Below are 27,370 nucleotides of genomic sequence, written 5' to 3'. Positions count from 1 at the left end.
CGAAGCCGCAATACTGGCTGAGGACAGTGGGCTCTTTGTCGATTTTGTAACTTGTGATGAGGCAAGTTGGAATAGGACAATGTGGAGCATAATAGAAATACAGGGCAGTGCGCCCTCCATAAATGCAAAGTGTGACATACTGTGAACAATTCGAAAAGGCTATTCTTTGTATCAGATTTCCCCCTTCTGATCAAGTGTCTGTAGAAATTTCTTCTGAAGGGTTACTCAACACTCCTGATGGTCACGTAAGTTAAATTTCACTATTCTCTCTTTGCACTGGTGTTTTAGCAACACATGAGACCTCGAAGGAGTACTCGTGATTGACGCACTTGTGTATTTTCGTTAATCTTGGTTTGTAGGTCTCCTTGTATCACGTGAAGCAAGCCTTCAAAATCGATTATAATAGTGTGACATTGAAGGTGATGCCGGGAATTACAACACACCATCTGCAGCCAAACAACTTTGAGAAAATGAGGGTCAGCTACACCTTCCAGCTGTTTGGTGTGAAGGTGCTTCAAAACTTCATCTTTATAAGACATATTTGGAGGATAATGTGGTAGCATATCTGCTAATCAAGTCTTTTTCAAGTAAGTGTGATTGCTTTTTCTGATAACAGGTATATTCTGCTGTTTTAAGTTCCTATTTGGCAGGAAGAACATTTAACCTTTTTTGTTGAGAATAGATACAAGGCCTACATAATGGTGCCACCTCAAGTTGAAACAGTGCTTTTAAGAGGCCTAAGTCGTACTACTCTAGTAACTCTTATTCTGACATCTGATGTAATACTTGTTTTCTGTTGCAGGAAAATCCACCAGCTGATCCAAGCAATGACCTCGCACTTTCCAGCAGAAGCCCTGTGGCCAAGCTCGTCTCAAGTTGCTCTGCTGAAAGCATTTTTGATATTCATTGATAAAAGGGAAGATCGTACTAAGGGCAACGGTGGGATCATGAGCAGCTCTACCACTACTGGTCTTCGTGTAACGATTTAAAGCACTCTAGAATTGCTGACCTACCTCACAGGCTCTCTCTCACAGAAAAGCTGAAATATAAGTACTTGATGACATCTAAGCTGTGCCAAGACCCATTAGAGAGCATTTTCGGCTTCATAAGACAATCATCTGGCAGCAGTGAGCATCCGACACCTGCGCAATTTTTAATTTTATGGCTTGGTGAAATGCATATCTCACGGAAACTTGAAGATTCTATATTGGCCTCCTTGCTTGATGTGGAAGATAAAGACGTCCCTGATGTATCTGAACGTCGCTGATGTATCTGAACGTCGCATGCCAGCAGGAACTACAGTGAAATTGCCGGTTGATAAGGCCAGAGCATGTCATGATGTCAGCATGTAGTCAAGAGTGACTCATGACTAGTCTTTCACATTGCGGACCATGTAGTACAAAAATGTGTCTTAAGGGCGAAATGTGAAAGCTGCATTGGCCTCCTAACTATGCCAGCCACTGATGACAGCTTTCAACTTGCAAGAGACACAAAGTACTGCGACAAGGGTGGACTCATCCAGCCTTCGGCACAGGTGTTCGAATTTGTGCTGAAGCTTGAGAACCTTTTTACAGAATGCTTCAGCCAAAGCCATCTCCATTCAGAGAGCATCTTTGATGCGCTGGACGTGGTCAGAGCAAGGCTGTGTAAAGAGATTGGTTGCCATCTTCACATAGAATATCTACCTGAGCAAATTATAAAGTTTTACATTGTAGTCAGGCTTCACTTTTTTCTGAAAGGAGTGAACACTGAAAGGCCTAGCAGACGTGAACGGGCCAAGCACTTGAAGTTTAGCCGTAGCTGAACCACTGCCACAGTTTCTTTCCCTGTGAGCTTGTCTCAAACGATGTAAATAAATTTGCACCATTTGAAGATGAAGGGATTCATGTACTCTTTCACTTCACATCTGCTGAAAACCTTTGGGCGATGCTATGGCAGAAGAGTTACTGCATACAAGTTCAAAGCGATGGGTAAGTACAGGCAATTCAAAAGGAATAAGCAAGTCACGAAATTAACTACAAGAATGTGTGAAGTTTCACAGCCACCATACGCATTGATCTGAAGCGATCTTTGTCTACTTTAAAATTAGGAATAAATTAAACGACACGCCGTAGCCGTAGCTGAACTGATGGCTCAAAGCGTTTGCTTTAAGTTTCGCTGGTAGGATGATGCTGAGCGTCCAGTCCGCAGTTTGAGCTTATGAGTTCTTGGGATCGCGAAGTGGCGGCCGCTCTGCATTCTACGCGCTTGACTTTCCTTGTGTTCGCGCGGATGAAGATTTTATTAAACCTTCGTCAGCTAATGTTGAACAACACACATGATGCAAGCTAGTTTACTCCGTGCAAGCTTTTGGCACTAACACGGCATTTTATCCCGCATACGCTTTCTCTGCCTTTCTACAGTGAACATGATAGCAGCGCCGCCGCCGTTTTGCGACAGCGGCGGCTTCACTCCAGCCTTGCCAGTGAGCACACTATACCTCTTCTAGTTCACAGTAGCAGGACATCACGCCTCGGAATGAATTCGTCGTGCCTTTTTCAGCGCGTTCACTGGCCGTAAATGGGACCGATCGGTCCTTCGCTTCGTCTCACCTCACCACTAGGTGTGCGTATAGTAATAAATTTGCTTTATTTTTTTTATTATTTAGAGTCATGATTTCGCCGCTACTAAGCTGAAGAGGAGCGTCGATTTGTTGACAGTACTGGTTCCTGTGCTTACGAGCAGATGGCGCCACTAGGGGGGGGGGGGGGGGGCTTTTCGTTGCGAGTATGGGTGCGTACGTTCAACTGAAAATGGGAATGTGCCTGCGTTTAACGCACTTACGCGTGCATACGGTTATGGTACACAGACAGCACCGATGTATGCTGTTTTCTAACCATATCTGTGTACGCCGCGAGCAGTATGTTATTCTTACACCGTGTTAGGCGGTTAAAAAAATTAACCCCCCCCCTCTCCCAAAGCCACAAATGAAAGGCGAAATCACACCGGCGAGTCGCGGAGGCCGCACCACAGGTTTAAATGGATTTGTTGCGCTCCCTCCCCGCTTTATGACTACCCCCCCCCCCCCCCCCCCCCCAACCAAGGGCTCTTTCGGCCCGAGGAGCCCGTGGAATATCTTTCGAACCACAAAGGCAGCGTTTCTTTTGGTGTTGCGTTAGCGTCTCGGCTACTGGCGTCGCCGGAGGAGAAATTCTGGCGCTTGGAGCGAGGCAACGCAGATCTCAGCGTCGGTGCCGGACATACCTCGCAGGTGGAGATTGGTGGGGACCAATAGCCGCTACCCGTTTCTGCGAAGGCAGCAGCGTCCCTTCTGTACCCCATCTACTGTCCTTCTTGCCGCCGCAGTAGGTTTTCGGCACCTCTGAATAGGACGATTAGCTACGGACAGGGGATAATTGAGGGTCTTTATCCACGATCTCTCCCCACCCCCCGCCAGTCCGTGTGCCCTTGTGTGTTTGATCGCACTCTCCTGCGTGCTCCGAGCGACACGCTGACGCGACGCCGAAGAAATGCTGCCTTGTGGTTGGGCCTTAAGGGTTTATAACATTGTTGAGACATATACTACCGAGACTTTTTTGTTTTTTCTTGAAAGCTATAGTTTCCTAATTCTTCGTTTGCGATCGATGCCTTATTATTCCGTCGGCCCGTCATGATGAAGCAGCCCCAGTCTGCAACTAACGTTGTACGGAGTGACGAAGCGCTAACTTCCGTATTTGTTCCACCCTGTAGTGCCTGATCTGTTTGCAGCTGATTGCCTTAATAAGCGGCCAGCACCTCAGCACACCCTGTGGGGTTGACATGGGGAGATAAGTACGTTCTCCCCACTCAATCGCGGCTGACACGGTTCAAAGCCGCCCGAACCCCACCCCGTGATCGCGTACGCTACCGAGCGCTCACCGACCACGGCGGGCCTTGCTCTGGGGGAACAAAGGAACGACACATTGGCTGACACAAACAGGCATTTATTGCTACAGAAACAATAACGCCAGCTAGCAACAAGGTACGCTAATGAATCAAGGTCGTCCGACTCACCAGCAAGGTTCCGAGCGAATGTTCGCCCGCGCTAGGGCAAGGGATATAAACTCCGCAGGCCGGACGGGACGAGTACGGGAGCCTGTCTCCCCGCCGCTTCTTCGCCCCGCCGGCGAAGAGCGGAGCCGCGAGCGACGCGTCCGATCGCGGCGATTATCCCGGCCCAAGAGAGCCCATCTCCCGCGGGCAGGCTTCAGCAGTCTCCCGCGCAGCGACGCTGGCGCCCTCTCTTGCCAGTTAATGTAACTGACAAGGGAATCCGCTCAGCCTCGAGGAGAGACCGCCGCTGCACGGTGCCTCGCGGGAAAGCAAACTCAGGGGGCTGCAGGGCAGGTCCCCACATCCCCCCAACCTTAAATAGACCCACACGCCTGAAAGTGCATGCTATGGAGGAGTCTCCTGGTCTTCATGTCTTTGAGGCACGTCTTGCAGCGGAGGTCACGCCGACTTCCGCGGTATTCCGAAGGCGGCGTGAAGGTCTCCGCTGGGACGACTCGTATGGCCCGCGGACTACCGTGTCCGCAGGCCCGCGAATCTAAGGCCGGTGGGAAAACTGCAGGCCAGGATCCTGCAGTAGTCGCCTGGGCAGCAGCAGCCGGAGGTGACTGCTGACTGGTCTCGCCACAGCTGCCCCGGATGGATGCGGCGAACAGGATACAGGCCGCTCCGTCGCAGCAGGTGGCAGCGAGACGATGGGCACCGGTCAGCAAGCCTGGGTGGCTCCACCGGATCTGCAAAATTGTCGGAACGCTCTCGGCGTGCCTTTAACGTAGGTCACGGGAGGGGAAACGGCATCCGCAAGGGCCTCGTGGCACAATGCCTAACTTGCTAGCAAAACGTGTCGGCGGCTGTGCAAACGCAAAGTTCGAGTGAACAAAGCCCTTTCTTGAGTTGAACGAGACTGCTCAGTTCGTGCGAGGTTGCAAAAAAACGGACGGGCAGCAAAGTGCGCCCCCTCTCAACGTCACGGTCCGGTGGTCATGTCTCTTTTAATGTGGTGCAGGCAGCTCCGAAAAGCCTCAGGCCTAACGACCACTCCGACAACGACCGTGACCACAACCAAGACCCGAAACGGGTTTTGTGCGCGCAGCCGCGAGGAGACATCAGCTTTGTGGGGTGGTCCTACCCCGCTCACTGCACAAAGCAGCTTCTGAGCGGTCGGCGCCCACCGTATCGGACGGTGTCGGAGCGCCCGGTGCCGAGCTGCAATACCAGCGAGCTCGTAGCGGCACCCGTGGCCCCAGGCCACCCGGCTCCCGGAGCCGCGACTCCCAGAGTCGAAAAAGAGACAGTAGAGAAAATATATACAGAAACTCGGACCACCCACGCGGCTTCCGTACTCACTCGCTTCGGGCTCGGCGACTCCGCGGGCGCTAGGCCTCACGTTCCCTCGATGCGGACCAAGTGATTCTCACGAAGAAACTCCAGGGAAAAATGTGCTGAGCATGTCGAAAAGTTCAAACATGCTGCAGCGCAATACTCGCACTCAAGAAAGCATGGCGCAGGTCCTAGCGATCAAAATTCACTCTAGGCCTAGCACTTGTCAAGTACGGACAAAGAGCGTTCCTCGAACCGAACCGACAGTCGTCCAATGTTCCAAGAGCAGGCCCCACGTTGGGCTGCCAGATGTGGGGTTGACATGGGGAGATAAGTACTTTCTCCCCACTCAATCGCGGCTGACACGGTTCAAAGCCGCCCGGACCCCACCCCGTGATCGCGTACGCTACCGAGCGCACGCCGACCACGGCGGGCCTTGCTCTGGGGGAACAAAGGAACGACACATTGGCTGACACAAACAGGCATTTATTGCTACAGAAACAATAACGCCAGCTAGCAACAAGGTACGCTAATGAATCAAGGTCGTCCGACTCACCAGCAAGGTTCCGAGCGAATGTTCGCCCGCGCTAGGGCAAGGGATATAAACTCCGCAGGCCGGACGGGACGAGTACGGGAGCCTGTCTCCCCGTCGCTTCTTCGCCCCGCCGGCGAAGAGCGGAGCCGCGAGCGACGCGTCCGATCGCGGCGATTATCCCGGCCCAAGAGACCCCATCTCCCGCGGGCAGGCTTCAGCAGTCTCCCGCGCAGCGACGCTGGCGCCCTCTCTTGCCAGTTAATGTAACTGACAAGGGAATCCGCTCAGCCTCGAGGGGAGACCGCCGCTGCACGGTGCCTCGCGGGAAAGCAAACTCAGGGGGCTGCAGGGCAGGTCCCCACAACCCACATGAGCAGTTTTCACAGATTAACATCGAGAACAGGGCAACGCTGCTTAAAATGTTCAGCTGCGCCATCTGACGTGCGCGTATAGTTTCAAGTGGTGTAGAAGCAAGCTAGTACGAGAAGTTTTTAGAGCGAAAAGCTCTACTCCTCCAATGCTGAGCCTGAAGGTCATCTGGCTCTTAGATTTGACCTCTAATGGGAGGCGCGCAAAATCGCGCTTGGCAGGTGCCTCGATCTTCACCTTCGTCACCACAGCTCCGCGCCTGGCAGTCACGTCAAAGCCACCTACACACTGGTCCCGTCCGCCGATGCTCTGGCTGCTGCTCGGCCGCTCCTCTTCGCCAGTTGTGGCATGCGATTGTCACGTGATTCGTTCTTGCGCTTGGCATTCACATCCGCCGCGGCACTTGTGGCACATGATGCATCACATGATTATCTCTACCTGAATTCTTGAAACAATAAAGATGAACCAAAGCTAAAGCTGAGCCGAGTTGAGCCACAGCCACTTTTTTCACAGAACTTCTCAAATACGTTGAAAATTGGTATGGTGTATTGACGTGACTGCATTTGACAAAAAACATATTACTAAATTTAGTGCAGAAGCGCGCGAGATGCAGACACTGGCTCTAAAAGATTCCACTACATGCATTACAAAAGCATATAAACGTACACATGCGTGCACATACTTTAGTCTATCGTACATCTGCGGAGAATGCACAGGGGCCTTCTCTGCTGAACATTGGGAATTGCGCGTACTTAACCAGAGCCAGCGCAGAATATATTCTTAGTTTGCGCGAGAAAAACTAACCATAAGGCACACTGCCTTGTTATTCATGAACTGATCTGAGCTAATCAACAAAGTAAAACTATCAAATGGCACACCGGCAATCAAGCACAGGAGAGGCAATGCAGTGAGCTGCGCTAAAGTTCTTTCAGTTGAAAGTGTTCTTGCGGCGGAAACAGCCGTTTTCTGCTCCTACTGCACCATGCTTAAGCATGCGCCATTGGCATGTTCAACTCAGAGGAAGGCAAAATTAGCATGCACCACTAATAACACAAAATTTTCCCGAATCTTTGGACGCGCTCCTCAGAACGGAACACATGGCCCGCTTATAACAAAGTTCATGAAAACTGAGACGTGCTAAATTAAAGCTACAAAAAAACAATAAGTACATCATCAAACGAAGGCGCATTTATAGGGTGTCTTGAGGGAAACGCGATCAGAATGAAACAACCGCACACTACGTCGAAAACGCACTACCACACCCAACACAGTTACATATTCATATGGCGAAGAAATTGAAGCACGCTGCACCAAGATATAGTTCCCCTGGAATGCGTGCCATCAGGCAAAAAGGTAGCATTTTTTCGCTGGGTTCATTTTAGAATCACTTGGGCAATTGAAGGTTCTCTGGAAAACTGGCGAGTTGCGCACAATCTTGTTGCAGTTAGCACCAGGGAGATCGTGGCCGGTCGGCGATGTGCACGCCATGTAGCATATGGTCATAAAGAACACTTTTTCTTCGGACAATCCTCGGACCTGCAGAGAATTTTTGTCGCTCTGAATAGCATGCACCATTGCAGAGTAGGCAATTTCCAGCACCGGTATTTCAGGAAATACGGTCTCGATGCCTTCGTCCTTCAGGCAGCGGTCCTTGGCATCGAAAATTTGCATCGTGGCTTCCGAGAGTATAGAGGTGACCTTCTGCGCATTTTTAGTCCAGCGGATTCCCATTTTGTCCAGTGCGCAGACAATTTCCAAAGCCATCTCGAATCCAAGGCCACCGTAAAACATTGCCTTTGTTCCACGCCTGTAGTACAGAGGCCTGTTGACTATACCAATTGGCACTTCTATATTGTTGAGAACATAATCGTACTCAAAGTCAGGCGGTCCAATATTCTTTGGCAGGCCATGTGCAGCCTCGAAGTCATATGTCCTGTTTTGTTTCGCCGCGGCAAAATGAGCCTTGATCCAGAAGTCGCCAAACGTTTCTTCCTTACTTGGGTGTGCACTGTACAGCGCATCCAGCGCTTCATTGCTTAGCCAGCGCGGTGCAGGCCATAGCAGCGTCTGTATGGATGCGAGTTTGTTTGCAGCAAGCTTTCTACTCTCTTCATCCAGCCATGCGGAATTGTTCACCATCGCTAGCGTTGCCGAGATCAGGCTGCTGAAGCCTTCGTTTACAATCAGTTGGTCCTCTTCAGTCAGGTGGGAGACGAAATCCAGCGCAAAGATGAGCATTTTGAAAGACAATTCCACGCGGAAGGCGCAGAAGATGGGCTTGTAAACTTTGGCTTTCCAAGGGTCGCCGTATCGCACCAGGTGGAGCTGTCGGTCGACGGCCGGCGCGCAGAACTGGACGAAGGACCAAGCCAGTTGACCGAGAAGCTCCTCGTTGGTGTAGTTGGCGAAAAGGGCTCCCATTGTTGCTAGAAACCCGGTGTCACGTGTGATGACTTCGTGGTCCTCAAGTACGAGTGGTCTCAATTCCAGCTCCAGATTAAACTGCTCCAACCATATTGAGGAAGAGAGGGGAGGGGTAAAGTCCCCGATCTTGCCAACTGGAACCACGGCCGGATTTCTTTTCCGGGAGGAGTACGAGTTCCAGAGACGTCCTACGATGTCACCCTCCGTGTCAGCAATCGCTTCAATCGAGCTTTCATCCAGAGGCCGCGTGAAATTGGTGCGAAAAGCAGAGTAGAATCCACGCCAGTACTCCAAGTAGACGCCACCACCTCTTACGCTCTCGTACTGGTTCCAGAGTAAAGGCACGTGATCGCCGGGTTTGATATGCAAGCGCCATTTCGTGTTGTTTCTCGAGATTGGTACTTCAACCGACACCCAGAGCGGCAACTGCCATTTGTACGACAGCGCAAGCGACACGCCCAGAGCGCTCCTATTGTGTGCGCGTTGCTCCGGCCAGCTGAGACCGACTGCCTGCATGAGAGGTAGCAAGTTTTCGATGTTCCCTTTGTCATCAACGTCGGTGCTCATACAGACATCATACATTGCGCGCGCTTTTTCTCCGGCCGGGAGCTTTCTCGTCCCTTCTTCGAGCATGCTCTTAAAACGGCTGAAGCGGGAGAACAGCATGTGGTCTATGGGTGACTTGGCGAACTCGGTGTAGTCAGCCGATCGCGACCACGACGAGCAAACGTACGCTGAGAAATCCTCGCAGGGGTCGATGCTGTTGTCGAGTCGGGCAGTGAGCATATTCACGTGAAATGCGCACTCATCCGAGGTACAGTAATCCTCATCGATCACGGGAGCCCGATGTGATGCCGCCAGAAGCGCAAGAGTGATGATCGCAGCGACAACCACGGCAGCAGCGACGGCCATCGCAACTTTCTTTTTCGGTGCCTTGTCGTTCCTCATTCCGGATAGCTTCACAGTTGTCCTTCCCTGGAGGTGGGAAGGTCGTGAGAGCATTATTGATCTTGATTAAATGTTACCAATTCACATTTTCTAGACGCGTATCAAATTTCTACGCCTCGTGCACGTTGAGACACTTTGCTATTTCGGTGATCCTAGGGCCGAATATATCGTGCTTATATGAATGAATAAATGAATTTTTTTTTGAAGCAGAGGATGTGGAATGTGGAAGATGAGGATCCATTAGACGAAATAACAGTTCAGCTCCAGGTCATACGGCTGCAAGTCGGAAAGAGGGTATGAGTTACCGACTAAGTGGGGTGAAAAGTCCCCCTTACACTGGTAGCATAAGGCCAATTTGTCTACCATAGGCCTCCTTAATGCTGTGGAGGCCGAAAGAAAGCAGTTGCCTGAAGGCATTGGCGTCTGTCAGTGCGGCATGTTTGGTTGCCAAGGTGTCCGTCCCTAAGTGGACAGTGCAATGGACCCTTTTGAAACCGTGTCACCTCACCCGAGAATATAGCTGCTTGAACAAATCGTAACTGGCACTGAAATGACCTCTGGCTAAGCGCATAAAATGACTACCAGCAAGGCAGGCACTGTCTTAGCTGAGTTGTTTGCTAATGCTACGACAGTTGTACTACGACCACAAAATGTCCGGTGGCGCACATACCTCGTTGAGGTGTGTCTGCCTGTTCATCTTGCGAACGCACTATAAACACAACTCTACGCCTGCTCGCAGAGCATAAATACCTAATTGCGAGTATTTGGCTTCATTTGTGCTCTAATTTAGAGAGCTCCCAAACCTCAGGCGGCTTACACTTTAGCGTGGAAGTGAAAAGGAAAGTAACTTCGGGAGCAATTTTCGGGATCTGCAGTCAAATGAGCACGATGCGCGATGGGACCTAAAACCGTGGCTCAGTTATACTGACAGCATTTCGAGAATCATTGTGGCACATGAGTGGCTGTACTAGAACTGTTCGCGCGTCAGAACTACGAGTGGCTGGCGCTATGGAGCGTTGATTTCTCATGATGCCCGAATTAAGCTTAGGGCAAAGATGTTTGCTTTTGAGCGGTCCACGCGCCTTCAGTTTCCATAATTTCTGTGAAAGAGAAACCTATGAAGAGATTTTGCTACTAGGCATGTCTTAACGACAGATCAGAACGTCTGATATATTGCGTCTCCTGTCATTTTTCAAAAGACCCGTGATTGAGTACACAGCCCGTTCGGTCGAAAAGCCATCGGCCTAGTAGTAGTCGGTACCGCGTGTCAGAAATAATGGGGGCTGCGTTAAAAAAAGATCGTATCATAGAAATTTGCGGTTCTTGTGATTGATTGGTGTGTGATAGGCAATGACGAGTTATTAGAATCATCGTAATTATTAGATTAATTGAAGAAATGGAAAATTTGGAAAAGGGGTTTCAAAAGTGTCCAGATGCTCAGAACGAAAAAGTCAATACTTGATGTGTAATTGTTCAAGTAATTGAAACAAATAAAAAATGTAAAATGCGTTTAAAGGTATTTTCAACGGGCAAGGCGTTGCGCCGAACGGGCGATGGCGTTCCGTCGACTCCGTGGCAGCGCTGCAATACGCTGTCGCATTCCACTCTTACAAGGCGAGGCTTAAGCGTCCACCAATTTTTCACTCACGATTGAGTACATAAGGTATTAGGAGTAACCAGATAAATTGTCAAATTTCTGTGAAAGCGAAACCTGTCAAGACCTGTTTTAACGACAAACCAGGGCGTCGGATACTGTGCGTCTCCTGTCGTTTTTCAAAATAACCGCGCTTGAAAAACTCCACCGCTATATTTTTCCACGTGTTAATTCTTAGTCTGCCGATAGAATTGGTTTTATATAAGAGGTTGAAATGAACGATTTAAGTAAATGATTGGTAGCGCTATAAATATATGTGCTACATTTAAGTGATCAGTTTGCACTGTCGAACCGCACGAGGCGATGAAGCCCGTTTGCGGCAGAATCCAGCTGTTTTAGCGTTTGAACTATTTAGTGCTTTCATGATTCGCTGCTAAATAAACCCATCTACTCAAATGATTCGAAGCAGGCACGCATTACCGTCATAGTAGGCCTCGAGGCAGAAGTCAAGGCGTTCTGAGCAGCACATTGCGTCTTGCTTCTTGCCTCGACCACCGCAGGTACGGAAGGGGACATAGCACCGGACGTGGCACCAGACGTTACACCGGACGTTGCACCGGACGTGGCACCGGATGTGGCACCGGATGAGGCACGCACCGTAGCGTTTCGCTCAGTGTTGCCCTGGTTGAATGGCTGTGGTCGCTCCGCGGACAAGCTGCCTGCGGTGGCAAGCGGAGGCGGCACCGTGGAAGTACAGGGGCCTTGCGCTATTATTCGCACCTGAGGCATGACCGAAACGCTTGCAGCTGCAGCTTCGGACAGGCACCCCGGAGGTCCTGCTGTCACGGGATCGGCAACAGTTGGCTTGTCTTGCTCACCCACTAGAAGTTCGCTGGCCAGGACTGGTGCGGGTGCCTTTTGCGCCTCGGCTCCCAGTGTGACTGGTGGTGAATTCTCACTTCCCTTTTGCGCGTCCAGTGTCTCTTCAGATGCTGGTGCTTCTGGCTCAGGGTGGTCAGGACGGCTCGCCATTGCCGTCGGCTCATCCGGCGAGCGGAGGCTTAGCTCGGTTACGGCGGCCGGGGCGCGTTGCGATCGCTGGTCAACATTGTGCGGCTTGAGTGCTTGTCCCGACGCAGCAGCAGGCTCCTCGCGGGCGTTGGTGCCGTCATGTGCAAGATCGCCAGTAGTCGGCAGTGGACTGGAGGGACCGCCCTTCACGGCAGTAGGGCCAGGACTCATGGTGGGCGAAACTACCTTGGACGATCGGGAATGGCGACGAGTGGCTTTCTTGTCGCCGGTGGCCGATTTTTCGATTTTGCGCTTCTTAGGCATGTCCACAGCAGCTCGGCAAACGAGAGGGGTACAGCGAAATAGTATGACTTTCACTGGGAGTTGGGTCAGAGCTTCAGAACCGTCGTTGCTGCTTGCAGCCCGAATCCGAAGGGCGTGCAGCGCGTGAAAGTCTTCTTCTTCTTATGTAACGTGAGTACGCAACCGCGCGCTAAGCGACAATGCCGATATGGCCTTTTGCGGCAGAAAAAGGAATTGACAACAAAGAAAGAAAGGCAATATGAAATTGGGCACTACTGGGCATACTTTTATAACAATTTCTCTGGAGAGAGAATGGTAGCTGCGATCGTTCATTCACTTCCAGGAGCAGGAGGAAATAACCTTGATTGGCCGGAAGAAGATTTAGATTTTGGCCGCTACTTAATTGAGGTTCTCGTCTTTTGTTCTGTCTTGATCAGAGGAGTCCTCAGTTGAGGGCCGCTGCGACTTGAGACGCACGGCAAGCCTGGTGCACCACCTGAGCGCCGATTCTCCGCTTATGGGCTGCGCAGTGCGGCTTCCAACTTTGAAACGGTCGGATGGATTACCGGCGAGATTGAGCAACGAGCGCAAACACGCCGAAAGCCGGCTTCTCCAGCGGGCCGTTTTGCAGCGATCCATTTAATTGAGAGTTGAGGTAAACCTCGGAGAACGCTTGCCAGGAATTCTCTCCTCCCTGAATTGAGCAGACACTATGCGTTGCGCGTGTGCATGCTCTTGCATGCTGGCTACCCTAGTAAAGCACGCGTAGCTTTAGTCATTTTCTCTTTGTTCCTTGGAGCCTTTGGAGCAACGTTTGTAACAAAGCATCGGAATCGCCGCAGTGAATGTATACGCAGTGCAGGAACATCGAAGCCTCGACACTTATTCCTTCACGAAAGGTTGAAAATTGCCAGCGCTTTCAGTGACCGTAGAAAGGAAGAGGTGGCATACGGGTATACAGAATCCGTGCATCGACGCTGGCATCATTCCTCAATTACAAGGACTTAATACAAGCTGAAGTCACACATTGTGAGAGGGACCCGTCACGGAAACGAATTCGGGCAGCCACTTTTCTTTATGCTGACGCCGCCGTCAGCTCGTGGTTTGCAGACGTACGCTCGAAAGGGGTTCCTTAATTTCAGCGGGCCTTTGCTCTGGAAGAGATCCAAGGAGTTTCCCGGAAGCGAGCGGGCGGCTGAGTTTCAAACAACGCCGTGGCATTGTTTTCAAAACCGTAGCGAGAAAAAAGTGACGCTTCGCGCGATCTTGCAGGCACAAGTCACAGCTGCTCAAAATTTTGGAGGAGAACAGACCAGAAAATATATTTATGCCTGCGAAACTGACCTCTTCTATGAGCTGCTGGCAGCGAAAATACTGCAAGAAAAAAGGTCGTTGCAAGGCGGGAAGAATTCGATAATGGCTGCATTTGGGCGAGTTGGTTTTCCATTCTGAACGTAAAAGCGCAAAAACACAAGGACACAGACTCGCTCGTGTTACCTGCCTTAGTCTGTGTCCTTGTGTTTTTGCGCTTTTACGTTAAGAATTCGAAGCAGTTTTATTGTAACGCTGTCATCACCAGCTGCTCTACACCTTTGCATTGCCTTGTAAAGTTCTTTACTTCATCTTTGGTTACAGCCAGGATGTTCCATTCCTACCTAACACTTGACTCCGTCTCTGGCGTCCCGATTATTTGGGCTATATACTTGACAGATCTCTGTAGAAATCCTCGCCTACATTAACTGTCTTATCCATACTGGTAATGGCATTGACCTGCTGGCAAATTGTCAGTACTCTCCGCAAGACACTAAAAACATATAATCGGAAAATAACGCACTGACACAAGCACCCGGTGTCGTGTCTACTTCTCTTAATTGTGTCCCGTATCAACGCGCTGTCTTCTCACCATGCTTTTTAATGGCCGTGTTGCAGGTGGATAAAATGAGTAGTGTGTATATGTGTCCTACCCATTATGTAAAAATTGCTTGCCCTGAAAAAACAGCGTGGTTCCACTATTCAATCTCGCACTGTTAATGCTAGACTTAACTGAAATGGTCATTCTTACGAGATAAGCTCTCACATGCCCGTGGATTAAAAATCGCGACTTCCTGTGTGTTAAAACACGATGCTTAAGAATAGTGTATTTCAAGCGCAACAAACAGTTCAGTTGCGCTCACCTGCTGCTCAGCTCGGACCACACCGTCCAGACACGGGTAGTAGACAAGAGCTGGGCTGCAGAAAAAAGCCTTCGGTGCTTTCTAGCACACAACCATGCACGACGAAGATTCCTGGTAAAAGTTATTTCTCGCTTTCTCTATAACTATTTCAAGCACGACATCGCATGAGAGGACCGTTCTAAAAATGTAGAAATGGCTGAGAAAACTAAAAATGGTGCTTGGCGAGCTTGTAAGCTTCACAATGGTCTGCTGGCAGCAGCGTATCTGCATAGCAACACGGCTGGGGCGTATACCGTCATGCAGTGTTTGGTGAAAAGACGCGCGACCAAGTGGCGGAGCGTCAGTTAAGCTATATATACGACCGTACTGGCGTGCGAATGGCGCAGCAACACACACTGGGCTTCAACCGCCTTCTTCTGTGGGAAGCTGTATCGCTGTGTAGCTCAGTTTCTTCGTCGTAATGTAGCCGAGATGAGCTACCTGGTAGAACCGTTTAAGTCGTTAAGCGGCCAACTTTATTTCTGGTGTTCGGTGCAGCCTCAGTGGAATGCTGTGTTATCCCGATACGTCCGCAAAAAGTAGAAGCTGGTGGCGAGTGAGAAAGAAACAACAACAAAGAAATTCGAAACACGCCAGTCCGTGGCAATGCGAGCAATCGCACGCCTGTGGCTGTTCTAAACAGTGGGAGCACGCCCCGTCGCAAGCACCACTGGGAGTCCCTCCTATATATTCAGGAGCATTAAGAGCAGTGCTGCCAATTTCAAAAGCGGAGCATGCACTCAACAAGCACTCTTCGGTTCATAGCTGCCACACCTCATTCTAGAGCAGATCGCGCGAAAGCACGACAGGACGTGCCACTAGTGTTTGAACAGTCACAAGCGGGCGCTCGACCTGTATCTCTGCGCTACCGATTCCCAGGTGTTCCCTTTCATATAATTAGATTTTTTCTGTATGCTGTTTAGGTTTCGGTTTTATCGACGGATCATGATGATGATGATAACAACTTTAATATTCCACCAGATAAGGAGGCCCCCTACTCCCCGACCCCGGCACGCAGGCCTAGAGGACGGGGGCGGGGACCTCCGCGATCACAAGCAGGCAAAGAGGTCTTGACTCTTCGCGGCTTCTGTCGCCAGGCGGATGGCTTGTTGCTGTTGAGCAGAGACCTCGCTCCGCAGCAGGGCTTCCCAGGCTTCTCTACAATTTATGTTTGCTTTAGCCCCTGGGGAGCTAGCGCATTCCCAGATTATGTGGTCGAGGGTCCCTCTCTCCCCACAGTGCTTGCACTTATCGTTTTTTCTATCTCCAGTCTGAATATGATAAGCCCAGAGCAGGTTGAGGAACTTCCCAGCTTGAAGGCGCCGCTATGCGACTGTTTCCCTATTGTTTAGATTTTTGTCCGGTGGTGGCACCAGTCTTCTGCATAACCTATAATTTTCAACAATCTCCGTGTAATTTTGCAGACGCTCGTCCATATGTCGGCAGTCAGGCGGCTCCACAGACACCCGGAAGTAGAGAGCTCGGGCTAACTCGTGGGCCGCCTCGTTGCCAGGAACGGTGGCGTGTGCGGGGGTCCAAATTAGACTGATTTTTCAGTTGAGGTGACTACCGGCCAGAATCCTCGCCGCTTCCGGCGTGATCCTACCCTTTCCAAAGTTCCAGATGGCTGTTTTGCTATCGCTGATTATGAAATTGGCTTCCGTTCCAACGCAAGCGAGCGCTATCGCAACTTCTTCCGCCGTTTCCGTGTTTCGGCTTCTAATGGTGGCAGCCGATACGGGGGCACCTCGGCCGTCGACCACCGAGGCGACCGCCGCGCCCGACTTGCCACTTGCCGCGTCCACGTACGCAACCGACTTGCTGTCCATTGAATCGAAGCGTCTGATTGGTGCTTCTGCTCTCTTCTCCCTCCTCTCCGTGTTGAATATGGGATGCATGTCACGAGGGAGGGGGAAATGATTAGATTTGCTCGGCAGTCCTGCGGGATGCTCGATTTGCCTCGTAGTCCCCTATCTGCTTGCAGGCCTACCATTTCGAGGATAGCTCTGCCCGGGGTCGTTCGGCTTAATCTTTCGAGCTGCGAAATTCCGACAGCCTTCACTATTTCGTCCCAGGTATTGTGCACTCCCATAGAGAGGAGCTTCTCGGTGGGGGTGCTAATTGGTAAGCCCAGGGCCCTCTTTATGCACCGGGAATGAGTGAGTCTAATTTCCTCCTCTTCTCCGACCTGATGTTTAAGTAAGGCGTGGCATAGCTCACGCGGCTTATTACGTATGCTTGGGTTAGTTTAAGCAAGCTTCTTTCCTTCAGACCTCGTCCTTTCAGCGCGACCCTTCTAAAAATGCCAAGGGCTTGGGTGGAAAATCCCTCTAGCTTTTTGATTGCCCCATCATTATATCCATTCTTCTGAATGAATAGTCCTAATATTCTGATTTTAGCTACCTCGGCAACTGGTTTACCCTCTACTTTAATGTTAGATTTCCAGCTGCGCTTGCATCGGAGCGATGTTGGGTTATAGACGAGTAATTCCGATTTTTGAGGAGAGCATGAGAGACCCCTATTGGCAGCATAGTCCACGACAGTGTCCGCCGCCGCCTGCAGGCGTTCCTCGATGCTCGCATCGCTCCCCTGGTTACTCCAGAGGTTGATGTCATCCGCATACATACTGAAATTTAGCCCCTCTATGCTCCTCAGGGCTTGCCACAAGACCATTTATCGACGGAATGACGGCTGTGACGTCAAGTGTGTGTTTTGGTCCCGTGGCCCACTAGAAAAACCACTATAATCGCTGATGTGTAGCTTTAGTTCACTACGACATTTAATCCAGCCTCTTCCAAGGCATGGAATAACAAAAAAATGACCTGTCGGCGATTATGTTGCAGTTTTTCCAGTAAATCACGTGAACAAAACTCAACTTGACGTCACAGTCGTAGTTCTGTCGATGAAATCGAAACCGAAACAGCGCCAAGAAGAAATTGAATTATAAATTATGACGCGGTCGTACACGAATACCACGAGTGTTCCATGTATACGAATGTCTAACGCATCGTTTGAAAGAATAAAACACGCAAGCAAAAAAGTGATGTCTGTAGTCCTTTAAAGGAACCCAGAAAAGGGGTCTCAATGAAGGTGCGATATGTCTGTGCTATTTGTTTGTTCACACTCAAAGCCACTGGCAAGATGTGACTCGACTTGTCTCGAATGATCGTAGCCATGTGCAACTGCTCCTACTTTGTTCCAAATTGTTGTAGTTGCTTTGGCGCCTTTCTCAGTCGTTCCTTGCTTTAAATTGAACACGGCTGAAAGCGGCAGCATTCTGTTCGAAAACCGCCAAGCACACAAGTCACTATTGCCGCCACCGAGTCTTTCAGTTCTTTTTGGGCGCAAGTCAGCCCAAAGAAGTTCCTTTTGGCAGCCTTCTTGTTGACTGCCGGACTACAGTCACCATTATGTGACAGTATGGTAATCAGAAAAGCCTTCTTGTGTTCCTTCAGTTCAAAACATTTTAGGCTTCTTCGTATATTCGGAAAGTCAATAGTCGGTCTTTTAAGTATAGGTGTCTTCTTTGCATTGCCTCAATGCGCACAATTCTTCTTAGTTCCTGCATGAGATATATGTTAAGCAGCAGTATTTAAAAAGAAAGCATAATTGGAATCACTGTGTGATGAGATTCAGCAGTAAGTGGAGGTTATGGGTGCGCTCATTCACACTTATGCATTACTTAGCTATTGTGTGCAATTTTATTGGCACTTATGTTTGCCAAATTCAACGGCCTTCTCAGCCACTGTGTGGTTTCTGTGCCCACATTTCTGCCATAAAATGCAGTCTTTGCGCCGGGTGTTCACGTGATTCAGTAGATTATCTTATTGCATCTCCTTCTCACGAGTGTCTTTTGTTCTGTGTTTCAGTCCAGGTGAAGTGCAAGCTAAAATGCCTGGAAGTGCAGTTAGTGAAAGAAAAAAATGGTGTCTCGTGGTCCTCGCTAGGCTCCTTTCTGGCAAACCACAACCAAGTAGTGCCTTTGAAAAATGCCGGTGGGTGCACACTTTCATTTTCTGTTTCATTTGTTAGTTCGTTTGTTTTGCTTTTATGGGATAGCATTTTTGTCATTGATGTCTGCAGATAGAACTATTCTCTCACAGATAGAACTACAGTAATCCCTCGTTGGAACAAAATCGCTTTGCTCGAAATGCCGCTTTATTCGAAATTTCTTCGGTCCTGATCCAAACGCATGCATTTTAAGCCGCATTACTCAAAGCGCACGAAGAGCTTTACCCGCTTAGAGTGAAGTGGCGAGTGGAGGCATCGCTGCCGCTGAGCGGAGGGAGCCTTATTGCGCGTGCAGTGTCAAATTAAAACTGCCGATGAATTAGCCTCATGCAGGCGCAGAACAGGCCACGGAAGTTCCAAACCTACGATTGATGACTTGCCTAGTAACGGGTACCAAGCGAGTGCCGAGTGCCCCCAGCTGTTTACAGCAGAGCAAATGGAAGTTGTCAAATTCCATGGTGCAGCGCGCCCATATCGGTCGCAGTTGCATCGCTCTGGTGTCCCCCGTGATAGAATCCACACAAAAATAATGTTTTCCTGATGCTTTGCGATGCCCGAAAACCGCAGTCTTTTGGATGCTGAAAAGTGGTCAAAAGACTGCGGGCAGACTTGTGTCGTTGCATTTCGTGGGGTGCGCTTGGTGAGCAAAATTTTACTTCTCCAAAGAGCACTTCTGGTGCTGAAACTTGCCAAAAAGCACAAAAGAAGTGTCCCTCCGAATATGATCCCATTCACACTTGCGAGTCGCAAGTGAACCGATCTTTCAATAATGACGCCGACCGAGGGCGCGCCGGCCAATGAACTTTGCTGCTCCCTGGCTGCCGTAGTCGTCGTTAAGCCTAACCGTTTCACTTCGGCCAAAGCAAACAAAACTCTCGATAGCGCGCGAACAACGTCATTCTCGAGAGGATTCGCTTCAAACAAGAAGGCGACATGCAGGTCACGCTTGCAAGTGTCGAGCTGCTGCCTGGTCGCAAACGGCTGCCGGTCGCATGCCCTTTGCCATGTTTGACACGAGGAGCTACGTTAACAAATTGTTAAGATGACTTTGGAGGAGCCGGTCTAGAAATTTGCTCACCGCTAGCCATAATCGGCCTGCATCGCAATAAAACACCGCCCCTAGCTTCGTTGCGCTTTTGACGGTGCAAATCGACGAATAATTTTCCGAAAACACGAAAAATCCAAGCGTCACAAACGGCAAGTCAGGCTGTCAGCATGGTGGGTGAACGGAACCATGGTGTTTCCCTGGCGATTTTCTCGAGCCGGTCATGCTCGATTCGAACCGTCCGGCTAGACAAACAGTCTAAATGCATGGTAAGGTCATTTAATTTTGTTGTTAGACATTTGCCAACGGCGCGGACGAAACGCTGCGTGAACACCGACACTCGAACCATAGAATTGGCACAGTGTTGTCAACAATGGTGCGCCGAAAAACTCTCGCTGAAAGATTCTCGTTTTGCAAACTGCACAGCTGCATACCTCGGGAAAAAATGGCCCAGTAATCATGCAAAGCTCCTACTGCAAAAACCATTCAGTTTTCACAATCGCGCAGCGTACCCACAATGAGCGGCTAATCGTTTTTTAAGCACAACAAACACAACATCAGAGTCAAGCCACAGCATTTGCGGCACTTTCCAGCGCTATACTCTTGTAGTCTGCCGTGACCCCCCTCCATAAAAGCTGCCACTGCCTTTGGAATACCCCGAAATACCCCCATAAAAGCGGCACTGCATTCGCAACTCTGAATACCCCGAAGGTTGAATGCATGGGCGGCGACCGTGGCCTCGTGCAATGCTTGGTCAGATTAGACCAGGGGTTGCGCGCGCCAAGTAAGAATTTGAAACAGCCAAAGCTCACTGCCTTTTTTGAACCAGAATAAAGTTTTTCTTCACTGAATACATTGTATTTTGGCTTCCTTGCAGTTGCGGTGCAATTAAAGCTCGACTGCTTTAGATTTTCTCGGGTGGTTGCTTATATCGTATTACCACTCATAAGAAATTTTTTTGCCGACCAGCTGACTTTGTTATTACGAGGGATTACTGTATTCTCTCACAGATTGCAATAGTATGCAGACTGTTCTTTTCCTGTCATTATAAATGGGCTGTTTGATCATGCATCCATATCCACTGTGCTCTTTTTAAGATGGACCCTGTTAAGCTGGATCCTCTGTCAAGCTGATAGCTTGGCAGATTGTATTGTTTCTGGGGAGGAATGCAAAAAAACAAATAATAGAACTGCTGAACTCAACCTGCTTAACTCATGCAGATTGGATAATGTCAGCTTTGCCAGTACCATAAAAGCTGTGGGGTTTTAATAGAGGGATAAATATGTTTTCCCCGCATAATCGCGGCTGACGGAGTTCAAAGCCGCCCGGACCCCACCCCGTGATCGCGTACGCTACCGAGCGCACGCCGACCACGCGGGCCTTGCTCTGAGGGAACAAAGGAACGACACATTGGCTGACACAAACATTCATTTATTGCTACAGCAACAATAATTCCAGCTAGCAACAAAATACGCTGAGGAATCGAGGTCGTCAACTCATCAGCAAGGTTACGAGCGAATGTTCGCCCATTCTAGGGCAGCGGATGCTCCGCGGCCAGACGGAACGAGATGCGGGAGAACGTTCCTCCCCACGAGGCCTTGCTCCACTGGTGGAGAGCGGAACGCCGCGGCGACATGTCCGTACACAAGGACTGTCCCAGCCCAAGAGAGAGTCACCTCCCCTGCGTGCGCACACAGCAAACAATCACGCCATCCGTGGCACTCGTGTAGCTTAAAGCCCCTTGATATTGAAAGTAGCGCAGTTCTCTGAACTTTGCCGCCGCGCCGTGGACTCTTGCACATCCTCCTCGCCCAACTCTCTGCTCGCCGCTTTTCTGAATGATGATTGATCTCTCGCCTTTGCCCCTGGAAATCCACGGGAAAGGATCGTTTTCTTGTGTTCCTGTTTTTCGTCGGCACCATACGCAAGTTGTCTGCCTCTGCTGCTGGTCCAGCTCCATTGAGTGATGCGCTGACAATTCGAACTTTGCTTTTAGTGCCGTGTTATGCCCGGTTACAATGCTTTTCATTGCACAAGCCGGAGTGAAAATGGCGTCGTGCTGTTCGCGATTGCTCGAGGAAAAAATAACATCAGCCGAATAAAGATGTGAATCCACAAATCGCCCTTAAGGACTTTATTCTGACAAAGCACACCGTCTTTGGCGAAGTAATGTGCATTTCGTGGTACCGAAGCTATTGTGCATACTTAAAACTTCTTGCGAGATCATGAGGAAGCTGATAATCTTGTTAAATTCGCTGATCATTGTGCTTCCTTTCGCACACTAATCTTTCATTTGATGGCGTTTTGTCTGTGTGTTCTATTCACATCTGTTAGCGTGCGGATTATGCCACTTTAATTTTCGAATCCCAGTGTAAGTTTCGCGAAAATTGTTTGCATCATCAACGTTAATTTTTTTTTGCTAGTAAATATGTGTGCTTCTGATCTGGTGCAAAATAGAAAATGTGTTGATTTTCGTAGCATGTACAGGAGTCTCTCTGCCATGTGCCACAGAGCTCTAGTACGGTAGGTTTACCGGCATTATACCATCGTCTGTCTAGGGATGATAGGGGATGTGAATCTTTAGAGTTATTAAGGCGTTCATTCGACTGTCGCGACTGCACACAACTCTACCTCGATTCCGCGGTCTAATGCCACCTGAGGAGCGAGTCATAGAAAACGTGTCTTTTAGAGTTAGCTTTGAATTATCGTAGGTGAAATTGTTATGATATACTGCATTGAATGGTGTTTTAAAATAGCATCAGATTCGTTAACTCTGAAGTTTATAAAATAGTATGAACTGTTTCCGTGAAACTTACTCAGTCACGGAATGAAAACATCATTTTTGATTGCGCTTTACAGTGCTGAATATTGATTCAGCACGAGCACCTGAATAATTTTAATGCATTCGAGGGATTAGCGTAGATGAGTCATCAAGAGAATATTATATCTTTCTGTCACGTAATCAAGTCTTCTGTTGGCACCAGCAATCACCAAAAAATTTTACCCAATACCCTTGGCCAGGCTCACTTCTGCAGTGGTTAATTAAGTTAACAGAAACTAGAAAATAAAATTCTCTTTCAAGCAGCCGTGAAATTTGTAGTGGCCAGGCAATAAGGCCGTGGCGTGTGCACAACTCTGGAGAGCCAAGCTTAAAATTTTCGGTATGAAACCTGCTAAAAAATGCATAACGCGCATTAAAGAAAGTTTCGCAGTATTTTCGCAGCCACTCACTCACTCGTGAAACGACGTATTTACCTAAATTACCAAACTTTACCTCGCTCGATTGCAAAAGAATAGCGTCATAAACCATATTTTCACGAAAATGTAGTGCTAGGTCAAATCTGCATTTAGTGGAGCGTCAGTGTGCTGAAAAATATTGAATATACAAAAATAACATAAATCCTAGACTAGCAAAAACATTCCCTTATTGAGGAGGGCTGAGTGCGCTTTGACTGTTCATGCCGCAAGCGCTGACGTTTAGTGCTTTCGTTGCTCGAACAAGAAGGGGATAAACATGGCTCATGGTAGAGTCACTCATGTCACATCACTTTTTAGTAGTTGTGCTTAATAATAGAGCGTGAAAAAACAAAGCACAAACTTCGGCGCGCTCATGTGTGCCAGCGAACACATCGGGCCAACGAGCGCGCGATGGCCTGCAAAGCATGCCGTGCGCTGCGCGCACAGCCAGCGGGCGAGAATAATCGAGGAGGAAAACGTGGGACGGGAGGAGAGTGTCACTACTTTCAATATCAAGGGGCTTTAGTGTAGCTGCGACGCCGGCACCTTTCCTTGTTTGTTAAGGTAACTAACTAGGGTCGCATCGTGGGGAAGCAAACCACAGGAGACAGCGGGGCAGGTCCCCACAAAACATATTTAAATGGTTTGTACGTGCAAGTATTTTTCCAGCCCAGCAAAGCAGTCGTGAATTGCTAGTGGCCTTGCATATGGCATGTAATTTGCACATTCTGGCCCTGCAAACAATGATAAAAGTTTTCTCAAAGATGTCTGAATGTAGTATTAAGCCTGCTTCCACAAGTTACTGTGTATTTTGCTGTTTGGTCAAACTGACAGTTGTTCCTGCATATACAGTCACCGACCGATTTTTCGGACTGAAAAGGGCCCGGAAAATAATCCGAATAATCGAACAGTCCGAAAAATCCGTGAAATACAAAAAAAACCACTTTATTGAGATGAAATTGACTTTAAAATGTCACTGATTTTACCTCGCGAAAAATTTATCTTGCTGGCGATGATTTGCGCTTCTATTTGCGCCAAAGTTGTGCTTTCACTGTACACGCTAGACAGCAAGGTCACCGCATTTAGTTGGAATACTCCCCACGCTTCTTTGATGGACCCGGCGGGGCCATGTTGGCCAAAACCCGAGTGTACACCACACCGCTCGTCAAACACAGGCAAAGAGATAAGGCACTTTTCGTTCAAAGCGGCGGAACCGCCGGACGCAATCACAAAACGGCGAACAGATGTAACTTCGTGAAGACTGGGCGCCACTCGGTCGACGCAGTCAGAGGAACCCAAGTGACGAAACGACGAATGGCAAATGTATGAGACCCGCCGCGTTGGCTCAGTGGTTAGGGCGCTCGGGTACTGATCCGGAGTACCCGGGTTGGATCCCGAACCCCGGTGGCCGCGTTTCGATGGAGGCAAAACGCTAAGGCGCCCGTGTGCTGTGCAATGTTAAAGATACCCAGGTGGTCGAAATTATTCCAGAGCCCTCCCTTACGGCACCGCTTTCTTCCCTCCTTTTCTCAGTCTCTCCTTTATTCCTTCTGGCCGAGATGCGAGATAGCTCCTGCACAATTTCCTTCCCCCAACAACCAATTTTCAAGGTATGCGACAAGCAATAACTGCCCGCGACAACGTCGGCGACAAAAACAAGTTGACGGCGATGACAATCCGGCTGCACCTTGAAGTGTCAGAGATCGCAGGCACCTCTACTGGCAACAATGAGGTAGCGAAAGTTTGTCAAGCCAATCCATCTGCAGCCTAAATCAACCTAAATCCAACATGGCGCCTTTTGCGCCGGCGAAAAGCCGATAACATTTCCGATTGTGGCCTGCAGGCGACTGAAATTAGTCCGAAAAATCGAACTTTCGGACTTTTGATGTCCGAAATATCCGTCGCGAATATGTATGTACTTCTATGGGGTGACTGACGGCACCTCATCGAAGTCCGAATTACCCGTCGGCTACTGTGCAATACAGTATTGTGCGTTTTTATCGCTGATACTTTCAAAAATTTCCCCGCCTCAACCGCTGGCTCGTTTGCGGTGAAACTGCACACAGAGCTTGCGTATTATGGTAACTTTTGTATCGTAGCTTTGCGACTTCTATTTTTTTTCCCATCCTCTCCTGCCTTCCACCTTGCCTTGAACCACACTGACAACGCTCCCCCGCCCTGCCTGTTGCCCCCTTCTGGTGCATTCTGGGAAGCAGGCTCGTCGCGCCCGCCGATACTTGCGGGCCCGCGCCGGTACGCGAGCCGCCAGGCTTTTCAGAAACCACACTATACGCGGTCTCCGGTATCGCGCTGCCACGTATTAAGCGATGCATTAATACATTGAACTCTATGGGAAGCGAAGCGGTTGTCACGAAAAGCCGCATGTAATCCGGTCCCGCATTATAAGCGGATACGTTATAAATGGTCTGAGTTGTATACTTTTTGTCATATGAGCGCTTACAACTTGCAGATTGTGTAGGTAATGAAGGCACTTGCCAAGTAATGTCCTCTTTATAGGTTGGTAGATGCGGTAATTTCTAGGCCTGTGCGAATACTCGATAATTTGAAATATTCTATCTGAATGTTTGGTGTTAGGTATCTCAGAAGTATTCATCTGGAGCGACTAGCATCTTTGGAACACTTGCTTCATGTGGTTTCGGTTGAGCACCCCTGCTGCGGCATGGCACCACGGCGCATATGCCAGAGCTGGTCTGCGCATACGCCACAGCCGCTGTTGAGTCTTCTCTGCATGAAATTGCACTAATCAAGCACAACGGCACGAGCATGAGAGATAGCTAGCACGATGTACATGGAGATGGCTGCCCTTTTCCTGATGCCCGACGAGGGGTGGCGCTGTGCGCTGGGCATGCTGTGAACATAGGGCATTATGGGGGTGCAACAAATATGAAATGGTGAGAGGTATTTGGAAAGGAATAATGGCGCCGTGGCTTACTTTCAGGAATGGAATGTGGTTCTGTGCTTAATGGTAGAAGTTCAGTCGCGATTAGAAGTAAATCAGAGAGAGCTGTTGGAAGAGTAGCATTAGGTGCCCACAGCAAAACCACCAACGAGGCAGTACAGGGGAATATGGGCTTGGCATCGTTCAAATCATGGGAAGCTCTGAGTAAGATACTATATGGAGAATGCCTGAGGAAATTGGACGATAACAAGAGGGCAGCTAAGGTATTTAAGTACTTATACAGAAAGAGCATTGACTCACAATGGCGGAAAAGAACTAGGAAACTAACCAGTATGTCGGACACGAGGGCAGAGAAAGAAAAAAAACATTAAACGACAGGTTAAGAACGAGGGAGGTAAAAATTTGATTAATTCAATGGAAAAGACGGAAAGTGTAGAACTATATAGATACTGGAAAAATCAGATCAGGGAGGAAGCGTGCTATGATAACTCAAAGGGCAGTGCCCTACTCTTTTAAGCTATGTCAAGGTGTCTTAGAACGTGCAGCTACAAAAAGAAATGAAACGAAGATGGCACATGTGCTCTGTACGGTACATCTGTAAATACAATTGAACACCTCATACTCGAATGTGATGGCATCCATCCAGATGTTGATACAGGCACAGTCACTATTCCTGAGGCCCTAGTGTTTAGAGATAAAAATGGCCATGTAAATAAATCTGCGGTGGAAGTTAGCAAAAAGCAATTGGAAGGTTTGTGGCTCAGAAGCAGAGAGGTGATTGTAAGGTTTAAGGTATAGGAAAACGTATTTAAAGAAAATGTAAAATCTTGATAACAATTTACAGTAAAGTTAAACAAAAATGAAGAAAAAAGCCAAGCATGGTGGAAACTGCTACCACCTCGTATCAAAGGGGACGCTCCTACCATCCATCCACATATTGCGTCCACTTGGACGGTTTCCATGTGGAGTCACCTCAAAGCAACAGCTGTGCAATGACTCATTTGCTATTAAAAGTAGCAGTCTGTGGTCCAACACATAGGTCAGCTCACCCAAAAGTCTTGACAGCACAATTGTGACAAAGCTTCAGTGCACTATCTTTTAAGAGCGTTAGCTCTTACTCATCCCGTTTCGAGATTTCGTGGGGTCTGCTACCACCTTGAGATCACAGCTCGATCTATGGCAGAAACTAGAAAACAGCACATCTCGCATTGAGACTTATAGCGCCATCTACAATGCTATTGTAGAAACAACCACCTGCCGCATGCCAACGAGGACGTCACGGTCCAATATGGGGGATATAGGTGGAACTATGTGAGTATGACGTCAGGAAACAAAATTAGAGATGGGTCGCTCAGGAGTGAGCCGGATCTTCTGAGCCGCTCTTTTAAAAGAGCGGGTGAGCCGTGGCTCA

General features: G+C 49.1%; 2 protein-coding genes across 2 annotated transcripts in view; one reads left to right on the top strand and one right to left on the bottom strand.

The window, feature by feature from the left end:
- Positions 1–7,594: 7,594 nt before the first annotated feature.
- Positions 7,595–9,625, bottom strand: LOC144097758 (endothelin-converting enzyme 1-like). Its single transcript, XM_077630396.1, has one exon. The coding sequence runs from the start codon at positions 9,623–9,625 to the stop codon at positions 7,595–7,597; it is 2,031 nt and encodes a 676-aa protein (XP_077486522.1).
- Positions 9,626–16,901: 7,276 nt separating this feature from the next.
- Positions 16,902–27,370, top strand: part of LOC144097757 (cytochrome b5 reductase 4-like) — a 29,883-nt gene continuing 19,414 nt past the window's right edge. The window contains exons 1-2 of the mRNA XM_077630395.1: positions 16,902–16,905; positions 18,616–18,741. Coding sequence (XP_077486521.1) covers positions 16,902–16,905; positions 18,616–18,741 — 130 coding nt within the window. The remainder of the gene's footprint in view (positions 16,906–18,615; positions 18,742–27,370) is intronic.

Source organism: Amblyomma americanum, chromosome 7, assembly GCF_052857255.1.
Source record: "Amblyomma americanum isolate KBUSLIRL-KWMA chromosome 7, ASM5285725v1, whole genome shotgun sequence".
NCBI lineage: Eukaryota > Metazoa > Arthropoda > Arachnida > Ixodida > Ixodidae > Amblyomma > Amblyomma americanum.
The sequence above is the reverse complement of the archived record's forward strand: the minus strand, read 5'-3'. Positions and strand labels throughout refer to the sequence as shown.